Source organism: Neoarius graeffei, chromosome 23, assembly GCF_027579695.1.
Source record: "Neoarius graeffei isolate fNeoGra1 chromosome 23, fNeoGra1.pri, whole genome shotgun sequence".
NCBI lineage: Eukaryota > Metazoa > Chordata > Actinopteri > Siluriformes > Ariidae > Neoarius > Neoarius graeffei.
The window spans coordinates 10,700,592-10,715,959 of NC_083591.1; the positions used below are offsets into that span (position 1 = coordinate 10,700,592).

At 46.0% G+C, this 15,368-nt stretch overlaps 1 protein-coding gene across 1 annotated transcript in view; it reads left to right on the top strand.

The window, feature by feature from the left end:
• The window catches only part of dscamb (Down syndrome cell adhesion molecule b), a 390,833-nt gene that overhangs the window by 283,679 nt on the left and 91,786 nt on the right, over window positions 1-15,368 (top strand). Inside the window, exon 11 of the mRNA XM_060905739.1 lies at window positions 8,097-8,293. Coding sequence (XP_060761722.1) covers window positions 8,097-8,293 — 197 coding nt within the window. The remainder of the gene's footprint in view (window positions 1-8,096; window positions 8,294-15,368) is intronic.

Consider the following 15,368-nt stretch of genomic DNA (forward strand, 5'->3'; position numbering starts at 1 on the left):
ACGCTGACACACTCGATCACATCAGCATACACACACTGCGTAAACCTCTCCCAACTTCTGACCATATCTGCATCAAGAAAGAGCAAGTGCTTTTTCGTGTGTGTGTGTGTGTGTGTGTGTGTGTGCACATGAGTCAAAAAAGCACTTGTGTACATATGCATTCTCAAGTGAGTGTGTGTGTGTCTCTAGTGTAGCAGAAGGAGGGTTACACGTCAGATCCAAAGAGCACTCATCATTTAATTATACAGTGAGAAACAGCGAGGTCACTCTCTTTCTGCTCCAGGATAACAAGCTCTCTGGCAGAAAGGCAATCCTTTCGGGTTTAAAAAGACACAACGAAATAATATTTATATTGTTTACACTGATACATGACAGTGCTTATGTGCAAAAAACTGATGTGACATCAGGATGTATGTGTTAAATATTATTTATCATTAGGATATGTGACATATGCTGTATTTTAAAGGGATCCTCCAGCAGATTTATTCTTAAATGTATTTTAAGTAAAAGTAGTCGCAGAGTTCAAAAATTAAACATTAATTTTCAGAGACCAAATAGTGTTCGAGAAAAATGAATTTTCTTTAAAATGCCAGATGGGCTTCCGGTGGTGGTGGTGGTGTATGCACACTACACACCAGGCTTGTAGTACTCGAGTCTGACTCGTGCCCTAATTTTAAGGACTTGTGACTTGACTTGGACTCGTACATTAACTGCATTCGGAGTCATAAATTAGAGACGAGGACTCGGATTTTTTCTTTATTTTTTGTAACATGCAATAATAATTTGGCACAAGATATTTATATCTACATTAATTTTTGCACTAATTTCGTGCAAGAGTGTCACACCTTTGCACTTTGGCGCATGCATCAGATAGACTCTTGGGTGCGCTTCAGACAGCACGCGTGCTAAGCGGACTCTCGCATGAGCACCGTAAATGACTCGGACTTGCACAGGATTAAGGCGCAATCAGCGTGCCTGTATAAAAACTGTCAAAATGCAGTTACTTTGCGAAGTATTGAGTTGCATTGCTGACACATTACCCAGCCTTATTTTCTTGTTTGGTTTCCTGATCCCTGATTTCCTGTTTCTCGTTTTTGATTCTGCCGAGTCTACGATAGCCTGTTTGTGCCTCACTCGACCCACTGCCTGTTTCACCGTTTTACGATTTTGCCTGACGTTCTAGATTATGTCTTCACTTGTATTAATAAACACACCTTCTGCACTTACATCTGTCTCCCAACCATCTCTGACAGAATACTTCACGCTCCCTGACAAAGAGAACGCACACTCACCTGTTCATACGTCATGTTCAGGAACAAACTAATGTTAATGGTGCTAAAACAGCCACCGTTGCATGGTCTGGATGGAGTCTTGTACTCGGACTCAACTTGGATCAATAGCGGACTCGACTTGGACTCGGCTCAAATTTTTTTTTTTACTGACTCGGACTTGAACACTGGGAACTCGAGACTTGACTCAGACTTGAGGTTTAGGGACTCGACTACAACACTGCTACACACATTTTGCCACACATACTTTCTGTAGATCATGTGAAAAAAAAAAGATTTTGCAGTGCAAGGTCTCATGTCTGATCCACTTTCTGTCAGTGACCCTGTGTTCCATCTGATCAAGCACACTTTGTATTTTCTCTGCAGAAATGTAGTCTAGTTCCAGCTTGTGCTTTCTTTTTAGCATCATTGTGGCATTTATATGCTACACAATGAGATATACTTATTTAAAAACTGATAAATTCAGGAAAAAATACTTGTAAAACTAGCAAAACAGCTGAGTTGCTCCAACCGACCACTACCTGACGTCATCGCATACGCCACCACCACAGGAAGCCCATCTGGCATTTTAAAGAAAATTGTTTTTTCTCAAACACTATTTGGTGTCCGAAAATGAAAGTTTGATTTTTGAAATCTGCGACTACTTTTACTGAAAACAAGCTTGAGATTAAATCCACTGGAGGGTTCCTTTAAAATAGGTTTTGCAAATGTGTAGCTGTATAAGCTGTACAGAATATTTGAGCAGGGTTAAAGGGACATCATTGCACGAGGATTAAAGGGGAACTGAAGTCATTTTTAAACTTGCTTTATTTCTTAATTAACTTGTTATTCAATTGCGTTTTCGGTTTTAGTAACCTTATATCGTGACTCGTATTGGCAACTAATTGCAATTAAATATTATACTTATCAGCCTATTCGGTTTTTAGCCATGTTGAATTTAGTTCGTTTGGTCCACGGCAGGCGTCGCTTATCCGCGCGATCTTCATGAAACTTGTGCGAGACTTCGAAACGTCAAGTGTCAGCCAGGTGTCAGTGCCGCCATTTTGAAAACTGTTTTCCAAACGAAATATTGCACAAAAACGAGTTTAAATGACGATTACTGCCTACTTTTTTCAAACTTTCCTGATTGCTATCAAAACAAACAAAACTTCCGGCTTGATCGCATCAGCATTCGAAAGAGGGCGCGCGCGGCTTTTGACAACGTTGGCAGACGTTGGTCACTTTGATTTCCACTGTATGTTTTACTTCCGTCCTACGATGTCTCGCACAGGTCTCGACGAATTTCGTTTACGGCCATTGCTTTGACATATGGACTGATATATTACAGAGCATATTTCAAACACTCATAACTTGCTATAGCAGCGACAAAATAGCGATCAAAAATGCATTCCGATATTTAATAAAATGAGAAATAGAATTTTGATAATAAAAAAATTTTCCTTCAGTTCTCCTTTTTAAAAGGGTTTATACATGCTGCCATTTTAAAATGACTCTAAAAACAAGGACTGTTTTTCATAGAATCATACTGATGCTGAAGAAGAGCTCTAATTTGGCCCTTATTCATCACCACTGAAACTGGGGAAAGATACTAAATTCTAGCTATCAGGGTAAAACACTTGCCACTGATGTGGTGGGTGCATTCAAGGGAGCATCAATAACCTTTACTTAGCTGGTGAAATAATTGCTGTGCAAATTTTAAAGTAATCGGACCCTCAGGGTCACAGCTAAACCTTTGAGAGGACATCTTCATACCGTGTACTGTGAAAAACAAAAACTTTCCTTTGTTTATTTCCTTTGTTCTTGCCAGTGAATGTAAAACATGCATGTGTAACTCTATTCATCAGTTTCATCTTTGGCATGTAGTATTTGGGTGAAGAAAGGAATGCATAATATTAACAACCCTGTTACCTGCATATTGCTTCTACTACCACAAGAAATTTTTATCTTTGCTTCGATGTTTTTTTCCCCTCAATCTCTTTCCTATAGAAAATGGTAACTTCCTGAATGACAGGATATATGATTTATTCCATCCATTCCTCCATCCGTTATCCGTAACCGCCAATTTCCACTTGTCCCGAGTACTACTTTTTACGAAAACCATAGAATAGTTGTGAATTGCAACATAAAATGAAGATCACACACTGAGTTGAAATTTGGTTATTGATTAAGTTTATTATTAAGTTTGGTTATTGGTTACTTTATACTTTTACTTGTAACAGACAATAACAATTTTATCCAAAATAGTTTTTCCTGGGCGGCACGGTGGTGTAGTGGTTAGCGCTGTCGCCTCACAGCAAGAAGGTCCTGGGTTCGAGCCCCGGGGCCGGCGAGGGCCTTTCTGTGTGGAGTTTGCATGTTGTCCGCGTGGGTTTCCTCCGGGTGCTCCGGTTTCCCCCACAGTCCAAAGACATGCAGGTTAGGTTAACTGGTGACTCTAAATTGACCGTAGGTGTGAATGGTTGTCTGTGTCTATGTGTCAGCCCTGTGATGACCTGGTGACTTGTCCAGGGTGTACCCCGCCTTTCGCCCATAGTCAGCTGGGATAGGCTCCAGCTTGCCTGCGACCCTGTAGAAGGATAAAGCGGCTAGAGATAATGAGATGAGATAGTTTTTCCTGCCTTAGTCGATTTATTTCCACTTCACATGCATGCAGCTGTTGTAAAGTCCAGTGTGTTTGTGTAGAACTCTCTCAGACTGTAGGTTCATTACTTGATAATGTAGAAATAATAAAATCGAAATCTACAACAAAGTTTGTATGAAGAAAACAATAGGGTGCCAAGACTTTTGAACAGTACTGTTTGAGAATATATATCATCTCATCTCATTATCTCTAGCCGCTTTATCCTGTTCTACAGGGTCACAGGCAAGCTGGAGCCTATCCCAGCTGACTACGGGCGAAAGGCGGGGTACACCCTGGACAAGTCGCCAGGTCATCACAGGGCTGACACATAGACACAGACAACCATTCACAATCACATTCACACCAACGGTCAATTTAGAGTCACCAGTTAACCTAACCTGCATGTCTTTGGACTGTGGGGGAAACCGGAGCACCCGGAGGAAACCCACGCGGACACGGGGAGAACATGCAAACTCCGCACAGAAAGGCCCTCGCCGGCCACGGGGCTCGAACCCGGACCTTCTTGCTGTGAGGCAACAGCGCTAACCACTACACCACCGTGCTGCCCATATATATATATATATATATCATCCACCTCTAGTTGTAAAGAAAAAAAAACCCTGCACTGCGTCATGACAGACAGGAGAATGTTTGAGTTTAACATTATTGTTTATTGTGTAGGTTGTGGGTGTTTTATACAGACCTGGCAACCTGTAACTGAATCAGTGCAGCCAGTCTGTCATGACGCAGCGCAGTGTTGTTGTTGTGTGTGTGTGTGTGTGTGTATATATATATATATATATATATATTGCACAGGACTGTGTTCCTCTGATAACTGAAACTAAGCTCCAGCTCTCTCAGCTCTTAATCTGTTCTTTCAGGATTTATCGCGCATGTCCCTCCTTGTTGAGTTTTTTATGCCCAAGTTGTCTGAAACCAGTCTGGGTTTTCTGTATCGAATATGGAAGCGGCTTCACCTGTAAGAAAATCAAACACTTTCATGAACGCGCTGACTCGAACACGAGCAGAAAAAAAATAAAATGAGATTCTTCAGCAAACTCTTCCATGCTCACTTCCGACTTTGTTTTTGTAAAATACATTTTAAATACAGTCGTGAATTTCTCTGGAGTTTTCAGGCTGAGCTCCTCTTCTCATATTCTTTAACCACTCACTTCCTCACTGTTCTTGAAGCATTTGCTTCTATTTGTTAACATTTTTCTTGATAGCAGGGAGACGGTAACGCCTTTTATCTATTTCTCTGTTTGAACAAGTAAAATCAGCACAAAAATTAACCATATTGAAGACGATGAAGCCTTGCTTGCATGAAAGACAGTGTCTGTCTGACCCCAGCTGTAATTATCATGTGATGCGTGACATCATGCACAAGGGGTCTATAAACAGTATGCGTACCATACTACAACAGTGGGGGCATATAAAATAATTTGCAAAGCAGTAAATGAAACCGAGACTAAGAAAACAGCCAAGACATAATGGCGGATACGTATTTTAGGAACTGAAATAAAAGATCAAAAAGCCTAATTTTTGTGGTGCTAGTTCATAATATATGCTTGTTCCAACTTGCCTGGTCGGGCATGCCGGGGACATATCCCACTTGCCCGAATGCATGTTTCACTTGCCCCGGGCAATCGGTCAGTGCTTAATGTCGAGCCCTGCTATTGGTACAGAACCACTATACCTGCATACAGTAGTTTAGGCATGGGTCATATAATTAATATGAACATGGTCAATAACGGACTGGTGGCCAACCCTTAAAAGTGCATGGCAAAACTGAGCAACTGTGCTCAAATGAGCACTTATTTTGAGTTTGAGCTACACTTATTTCTGTTCGCCCCTCTAATCTCCTGGCTAGTCGGAACTGATTCTGATGACCTTTGTATTTATAACCTGTGTTTCATGTTTTTGGAGAGCGCACATCATAATTTTGCAGAGTGACAGGCTCTTTGATGAGAATGAAATTTGAATTAGATTAGGCAACATTCAGCTTCGGGCGGCACGGTGGTGTAGTGGTTAGCGCTGTCGCCTCACAGCAAGAAGGTCCTGGGTTCGAGCCCCGTGGCCGGCAAGGGCCTTTCTGTGCAGAGTTTGCATGTTCTCCCCGTGTCCGCGTGGGTTTCCTCCGGGTGCTCCGGTTTCCCCCACAGTCCAAAGACATGCAGGTTAGGTTAACTGGTGACTCTAAATTGACCGTAGGTGTGAATGTGAGTGTGAATGGTTGTCTGTGTCTATGTGTCAGCCCTGTGATGACCTGGCGACTTGTCCAGGGTGTACCCCGCCTTTCGCCCGTAATCAGCTGAGATAGGCTCCAGCTTGCCTGCGACCCTGTAGAAGGATAAAGCGGCTAGAGATAATGAGATGAGATGAGAACATTCAGCTTCATCACCACAATTAGTAATCATAGCTTAAGATCCGTCTACTGCCACGTACCTGCCAGAATACTTGCAAAGTCTCTGTGAAAACAGTGTCCTTATATGCCCGTGCTGACTGCACTCAAATCAGCGGCAGGTGTTTCCCATAATAACTGGGTCCCAAGAGTGTGCACAACGCGCTCCAAAGGATCCCCAAATGTAAATGCACTTTTTAAGTCAGGCCACTGTGCTGGTGAGGCTCCCGCGAGCATTGGGGCATGGATTCGAGACAAATATGTTTCAAGAGGCTCAAAGAAGGTTCCCCGAGCTTTAGGAAGTATTCCCAAACCCACCTGCGAATATTCACTGCTTAGTTTACTGATGAAAACATTGCCACCAAATTTCAATGCATGCATTGAAATTTTTCGTGACATTTTTAGCCACTCGTGAGGTGGAGACACACCAAAAAACAACTCACGAAGCTCAGAGAACATTCACCGTGCATCGCATGATTGGTGGCGATGCTACCAATTTTTCATCGCCAAGTATTCACAGACCCATTGTGAGCTGTAGTGTGACCAGGGCCTTACAGACAGGTAATGTTAACATTAACTCAGCAACACAATGGTGAGGTGGGAAGCATTGCCACCACACGGCCTTTGGATCCCTGGTTCTATCCTCAGCTTACTGTCTGCATAAAGTTTCATATGTTCTCCCTGAGTTCACATGGGTTTCCTTCAGGTTCTCTGGTTTACTACCACCGTCCAAAAACTTGCAGGCCGATGGACTGGCTATGCTAAATTGCCCATAGTATGTGAATGTGTATGTACACCATGCCCTCTGATGAATTGCTGGGCCATGTTGGGTGAATTTGCCCATCTTGTGCCCAGGATAGGTTCTAGGTCATGACCCTGGCCAGGATAAAATGGCTACTGAACATGAATGAATGTACAAACTTGTTAGCTGGTGAAGCACTGGATTTGTGATTGACTGGTGACTCTGCAAGATTAGGACATGATGAATCGAAGCCTCTCTAATTTTGCTATCCTGATCAAAGATCTGGCGCGTATCCTGGGAACACTATGTGCAAGATAAGGATAGTAGACAACGTTCAAACCTCTAGGCAATTTAGCATCCACACTGTGACATGTTTTCTGGGAGGAAACTGTAGAACCAGAAAAGAACCCATGCAGAAACAGGAAGAACACGCGAAATTCCACACAGAAAGTAACCCGAGTTTAAGATCAAATTAAAGACCCTGGAACTGTGAGGCAACACCGCTATCTGCTTTGTCACCATGCCACCCTTAAGAAAGACAGTGATACAGTAACATTATTCCAAAGATGCTTCACTGTGTGACAAGAGGTAGAAGGCAGCAAAACAACAGAAATAACAGAATCAGAGAAATGATTTCTGCTGACACATCTTTGACCTAGATCACTCAAGTCACATTTACGCTGTCCTCTATATGAGGATGTGTTTCCTTGGTATCACCCATAAGATGCTTCTTCAAAATATCTGCTTTATTTTGTTCCAGAGAACCTTGTTCGTGTGTATTGTTCCAAAGTGTCTTCCACGTTTTGGATTAAATGTCACTTGTGACTAATTGACATGATAAAGAGGTCATTTTAAAATGGAAAAGGTCAAACTTGCTGCATGCAAATTTAATTTGGTGCATGAAATAATCATATCATGCAGACATTTTCGTGACAAGGTGCCACTAAAACCATGAAATGAAATGTAGTTATATCATATTGAGCATCAAAATAAAATTCTTTTTCTCTTACAGTCTCTCTCTCTCTCTCTTTTCCTCTCTGTCAGTTCCTGCTATGATCACGTCCTATCCTAACACCACTCGAGCAGAACAAGGTCACATGACAGAGATGAGTTGCACAGCGCATGGTGAGAAGCCCATTAAGGTGCGCTGGGAGAAGGAATCCCACATCATTAACCCCGACATCAACCGATACGTGGTGAGCGTCAAGGAAGTGGCTGATGAGGTCATTTCCACCTTACAGGTGAGCAAGTCACAATTTTATTCAGTACTGAAACAGTATGAGTGTCTGCAGATTGTTAGGACTTGGACTTTGTTGGCCTCTAGAGGCCGCTATCATTCTTTTTTTGTTGTCATGTTTGTTTTGACTGCTAGAGGCCGCTATTGTTTCTGTGTGTTGTGTTTTGTTTTTCCATGTGCCTTGTGCCCCGCCTAGTCCTCATTATTGTCACCTGTGTTCTATTTAGTTTGTGTATTTATACTCCCTCAGTTTGGCCTCTAGTCACGGAGTCTTTTTGCTATGCTGTTTAGTGCTAGTTACCTCTGTCCCGTGTGCCTTGCCTATGTCCTTGTGTTCTTTGTATTTTTGCTTTCTTTTGGACTTTGTGGATTTTGTTTTTGACTTTTTGGATCTTCTGAGCGTTTGGATTTTTACCCCTTCTTTTCTGGTTATTAGCTTTTGTATTGACTTTGAACTTTTGGATTTTTTATTTTTTCCCTTATATCTTCTGAGCGTTTTGGATTATACTTTTTGGATTTTTTGCATTGTAAATAAACTGTTTTTTGCTACTCTACTTTCGCCTCACGCCTCTGCACTTGAGTCATTCCCTTGGTGGCCTAGTGGGGGTTTGCTGGATCACTACACCAGCGACCCGGGTTCGATTCCCAGCAAAACCCTAACAGAAAGACTCCGTCATGACTGACTCAGCAGAGGCTTCGTCAACTGTCTACCCAGCCAACCTTCAGGGAATTATGGCCGCTTTAATGCGCTTCGGAGCTACCATGGACGTACACTTGCAAGCCAACGTGAGGCTCTTGCTTGTCACAAGGTACTGCTTCAGCAAATTGGGAAAACCCTGGCGCAGCTGACTCCTGACCCTGTTCCTGCTCCACCATCTGCTCCCTCTCCAGTGTCTCCTGCCACGCTGTCTCTTCCACCTCGCGAACCCTGCCTTCCTGCACCACAGAGGTATGACGGCAAGCACAGTGAATGCCGAGAGTTCCTTACCCAGTACCAACTCACCTTTGAGCTCCAGCCTACCACCTACACTACGGATCGCTGCAAGATTGCCTTTGTGATAACCATGTTAGCTGGTAAGGCTTGGGCAACAGCCATCTGGCAGGGACCCAAATGCTCTGATTTCAAGCTGTTTACGGAGGAGATGCTTCGTGTCTTCGACCAGGCGGACATCAGTAAGGATGCAGCCAGGAAGCTCATGTCCATCTGACAGGGAGGAAGCGTGGCAGACTACGCCATCTCGTTCCGGACGCTCGCAGCAGTAAGTGGATGGAATGAGACTGCCCTTGTTTCAGCCTTCCACCATGGTCTGTCTGACCCCATCAAGGACGGTCCGATCTCTATCGGATGCCCAAGTGACCTCGAAACACTGATCTCACATGCCATTCGTCTTGACAATAGGATTAGAGAGCGCCGCCAAGTCCAGAGCTTCCCCGGCCTCACCGCCTCAACCTGGAGCCCATCTACCTCCTCCAGCGACTGTCCGGAGCCCATGCAAGTGGGCTGTACCCGTCTTTCCACGTCTGAGAGGGAGTGCAGAAGGAGGGACAAGTGCTGCATCTACTGTGGCAAGCCTGACCACTTCCGAGCATCATGTCCCAAACTCTTGGGAAAAGGACCGCCCCGTCCAGCCGAGGGAGGGTTGTGACGGGGCCTGCCCTCTCTCCCGAACTTCCTGGCCAAGGAGTCTACATCCCGGTCTCCATCTCCTGGGGTGAGTCCGTCCACTCTTGCCAGGCCTTGTTAGACTCCGGGGCGGCTGGAAACTTTATGGATGTTCACTTCGCCCAAAGAATCAATGTCCCGACTGCACCTCTTGAAATCCCACTGTCTGTGTCTGCCCTGGATGGCCAAGCCTTAGGTGACAGATGAGTCACCCAAGTTACTTCTCCAGTCTTTTTCCAGTCTCAAGGTCACAAAGAAGAAATATCCCTGCACCTTATTCATTCGCCAGAGTTCCCAGTCATTCTAGGCCTTCCCTGGCTTACCCGCCACAATCCTCGTATAGACTGGGTAACAAGCCAGGTTGTGGAATGGGGTCCTGCATGCTATGCCTCTTGTCTGCTCTCCAGCTCTCCTGTGTCTTCTGCCGAGTCTCCTGATCTCACCAAGTTATCTCAAGTTCCCACAGAGTACTGGGATCTTAAAGAAGTTTTCAGCAAGAGCAGGGCTGCCATTCTTCCTCCGCACCGTGCCTACAACTGTGCCATCGACTTGCTTCCTGGGGCTACCCCTCCTCGCGGCAGACTGTTTTCCCTCTCTCAGCCAGAATGCAAGGCCATGGAGGAGTACATCAAGGACGCCCTGGCCTCTGGGTTCATTCGACCCTCCACCTCACCCACTAGTGCCGGCTTCTTCTTCGTCGGCAAGAAGGATGGGGGGCTCCGGCCGTGTATTGATTACAGGGGCCTGAACAAGATCACTGTGCGTAACCGCTATCCCCTTCCGCTGATGTCCACAGCGTTTGATCTGCTCCAAGGTGCTACTATCTTCACCAAGCTGGACTTACAGAATGCATACCACCTCATCCGCATCCGACAGGGAGATGAGTGGAAGACTGCCTTTAACACCCTGTCAGGGCATTATGAATACCAAGTGATGCCCTTCGGACTCACCAATGTGCCAGCTGTCTTTCAGGCCCTTATCAACGACGTCTTGAGAGACATGATCAACCTATATGTCTTTGTTTACCTTGACGACATTCTGATTTTCTTCAAGACCTTGCAGGAGCACCGCCACCACATCCGCCAGGTTCTCCAAAAGCTGCTGCAGAACAATCTGTTTGCCAAAGCCCAGAAATGTGAGTTGCATGTCCCCGAGGTCTCCTTTCTGGGTTTTATTGTATGAACGGGACAACTCCAGATGGATCCAGCCAAGACCCTGGCCGTCCGGGACTGGTCCACTCCCAAGTCCATTAAAGAAGTTCAGCGGTTCTTAGGGTTTGCTAACTTCTACCGCAAGTTTGTCAGGAACTTCAGTTCTGTAGCAGCGCCCATTTCGGATCTCACCAGAAAGACAGGTGGATCCTTTGTCTGGTCTCCTCAGGCGGAAAAAGCATTCAGGGACCTCAAGCAACGCTTCTGCACGGCACCCATTCTGGTCCTCCCGGACACTTCGCAACCATTCGTCATCCAGGTAGACGCCTCGGACAGTGGCGTCGGCGCAGTCCTCTCTCAATGTTCGGATGGAAGGTTGCACCCCTGCGCATACTTCTCCCACCGCCTGAGCCCTGCGGAGTCCCGGTATGATGTGGGGGATCGGGAACTGCTCGCAGTTAAACTGGCCCTTGAGGAGTGGAGGCACTGGCTGGAGGGAGCACAACATCCATTCCTGGTTTGGATGGACCACAAGAACCTGGAGTACCTCCAGCAAGCCAAGAGACTTAATCCATGACAGGCTAGGTGGGCCTTGTTCTTTAGCCGATTTAACTTTACCCTATCGTACCGCCCTGGCTCTAAGAACACCAAACCGGATGCGCTTTCCAGGCTATTCTTGTCCAACAACAGGGAAAGTGAAGTAGGACCTATCATCCCTGTGTCCTGGATTGTGGCCCCTGTCCGCTGGGGTGTTGAGGAGGCCGTCCGACAAGCTCAACGCCAGGACCCCGGCCCTGGGACGGGGCCACCGGGCCTCTTGTACGTCCCTCATCAAGCCCGGGCCAAGGTTCTCCAGTGGGGTCACTCGTCCCCTCTCACCGCCCACCCGGGAGCTCAGAGGACCCTGGACTTCTTGAGAAGACGCTTCTGGTGGCCAAGCATGGAGAAGGAAGTGAGGTCATTCGTCCTGTCCTGCGAGGTGTGCACCAGAAGCAAGAACCCACGACAGCATCCCCAGGGCCTCCTGCATCCTCTGCCCATTCCCCGGCGTCCCTGGTCCCACGTGGCAGTCGACTTCATCACGGGTCTTCCTGACTCACAAGGTAACACTGTCATTTTGGTTATCGTCGACAGATTCTTTAAGGCCTGCTGCTTCATACTGCTGTGCAAACTCCCTTCTGCTCTTGAAACTGCCAAACTTATATTTACCCATGTCTTCCGAGTTTTTGGTCTCCCACAGGATATCATCTCAGACCGGGGGCCCCAGTTCTCCTCCCGAGTGTGGCGTGGGTTCTGCAAACTCATCGGGGCCACTGCCAGCCTCTCTTCTGGGTTCCACCCCCAGTCCAATGGCCAGACTGAGAGGCTCAACCAAGACCTGGAAACCACCCTGCGAGGCCTGGTGATGGATAACCCGACATCGTGGAGCACCTGGCTGCCATGGGCAGAGTACGCCCACAACACCCTGCAGTCATCGGCCACCAAGCTGTCGCCGTTCCAGTGCCAATTCGGGTTCCAGCCACCTCTGTTCCCGGACCAGGAGGAGGACGCTGGGGTGCCCTCGGTCAACCAATATGTGAGACTGTGTCGCAAGACCTGGAGCAAGGTCAGGAGGACCCTCATCCAGACCTCCAGGGCCAACCAGACTCAGGCCAACCGCCATAGAAGGCCCGCCCACGTTTTCTGCCCTGGGCAGCGGGTTTGGCTGTCCGCCAAGGACCTTCCACTGCAGGTGGAGAACCGCAAGCTTGCTCCTCACTACATTGGCCCCTTCAAGGTGGTGTGCAGGGTGAACCCTGTCACCTACCGGCTCCAGTTGCCCCGGACTCTAAGGATCAACCCCACATTCCATGTTTTCCTGTTGCGGCCCGTACTGTCGTCCACGTATGCCCCTAGGAATCCCCCACCCCCCCCGCATCTTCCAGGGTCAGACTGTGTTCACTGTGTGCCACCTGCTTGACTCCCGCCGGGTCCGCGGTGGGCTCCAATACCTAGTGGACTGGGAGGGCTATGGCCCTGAGGAACGCTGTTGGGTCCCCACCTGGGACATTTTAGATAAAGAACTTTGTCGGGACTTCCATTTGGCCCATCCTGAGTGCCCTGGGAACGTCAGGAGACGCTCCTTGAGGGGGGGGTCCTGTTAGGACTTGGACTTTGTTGGCCTCTAGAGGCCGCTATCATTCCTTTTTTGTTGTCATGTTTGTTTTGACTGCTAGAGGCCGCTATTGTTTGTGTGTTGTGTTTTGTTTTTCCATGTGCCTTGTGCCCCACCTAGTCCTCATTATTGTCACCTGTGTTTCTATTTAGTTTGTGTATTTATACTCCCTCAGTTTGACCTCTAGTCACGGAGTCTTTTTGCTATGCTGTTAAGTGCTAGTTACCTCTGTCCCGTGTGCCTTGCCTATGTCCTTGTGTTCTTTGTATTTTTGCTTTCTTTTGGACTTTGTGGATTTTGTTTTTGACTTTTTGGATCTTCTGAGCGTTTGGATTTTTACCCCTTCTTTTCTGGTTATTGGCTTTTGTATTGACTTTGAACTTTTGGATTTTTTATTTTTTCCCTTATATCTTCTGAGCGTTTTGGAGTATACTTTTTGGATTTTTTGCATTGTAAATAAACTGTTTTTTGCTACTCTACTTTCGCCTCACGCCTCTGCACTTGAGTCATTCCCCTGGTGGCCTAGTGGGGGTTTGCTAGATCACTGCACCAGCGACCCAGGTTTGATTCCCAGCAAAACCCTATTACAGACTGCATCATCCTGACCATACAGTGCCTTGCAAAAGTATTCCTCCCCCTTGAGTTTTGTCGCATTAGAAGCTAGAATTAAAATGGATTTTTGGGGGGTTAGCATCATTTGATTTACACAACATGCCTACCACTTTGAAGGTGCACATTGTTTTTTTATTGTGGCACAAAAATAATTAAGATGAAAAAATAGAAATCTGGAGTGTGCATACAGTAAGCATTCACCCCCTTTTGTATGAAACCCCTAAATACTGTAAGAGCTGGTCCAACCAATTCCCTTCATAAGTCACATAATTAGTTGATTAAGCTCCACCTGTGTGCAATCAAAGTGTCACATGATCTGTCACATGATGTCTGTATAAATCAACCTGTTCTGGAAGGACCCTGACTCTGCAACACTACTAAGCAAACAACATGAAAACCAAGGAGCCTCCAAACAGGTCAGAGACAAAGTTGTGAAGTATAGATCAGGGTTGGGTTATAAAAAAAAAATCCCAAACTTTGAATATCCCAGGGAGCACCATTAAATCATTATAGCAAAATGGAAAGAATATGGCACCACTACAAACCGAGAGAAGGCCGCCCACCAAAACTCACAGACCAGGCAAGGGGGGCATTAATCAGAGATGCAACAAAGACACCAAAGATAACACTGAAGGAGCTGCAAAGATCCACAGTGGAGATGGGAGTATCTGTCCATAGGACCACTTTAAGCCGTACACTGCACAGAGTGGGGCTTTATGGAAGGGTGGCCAGAAAAAAGTCATTGCTTAAAAAATCACGTTTGGAGTTTGCCCAACAGCATGTGGCAGACTCCCCAAACACATGGAAGAAGATTCTCTTGACAAATGAGACAAAAATTGAACTTTTTGGCCATCATGGGAAACGCCATGTGTGGCGCAAACCCAACACCCTGAGAACACCATTCCTACAGTGAAGCATGGTGGTGGCAGCATCATGCTGTGGGGATGTTTTTCATCTGCAGGGACAGGAAAGCTGGTCAGGACTGAAAAAGATGGATGGCACTAAATACAGGGCAATTCTGGAGGAAAACCTGTTTGAGTCGGCCAGAGGTTTGAGACTGGGTTGAAGGTTCACAGTCTAGCAGGACAATGACCTTAAACATACTGCTAAAGCTACACTGGAGTGGTTTAAAGGGAAACATTTAAATTTCTTGGAATGGCCTAGTCAAAGCCCAGACCTTAATCCAATTGAGAATCTGTGGCATAACTTGAAGATTGCTGTACACCAACGCAACCCATCTAATTTGAAGGAGTTGGAGTAGTTTTGCCTTGAGGAATGGGCAAAAATCCCAGTGGCTAGATGTGCTAAGCTAATAGCAGAAGGTGGCTCTATAATGTATTTACAGGTTTGTTTGGTTTTTTTTTTTTGGGGGGGGGGGATACGTATGCACACTACAGATTTCTGTTTTTTCATCTTAATTATTGTTTGTCACAATTTTAAAAAAATCACTTTTAAAGTGGTAGGCATCTGAGCAAGATGACGGCGCGCGTGGTTGCAA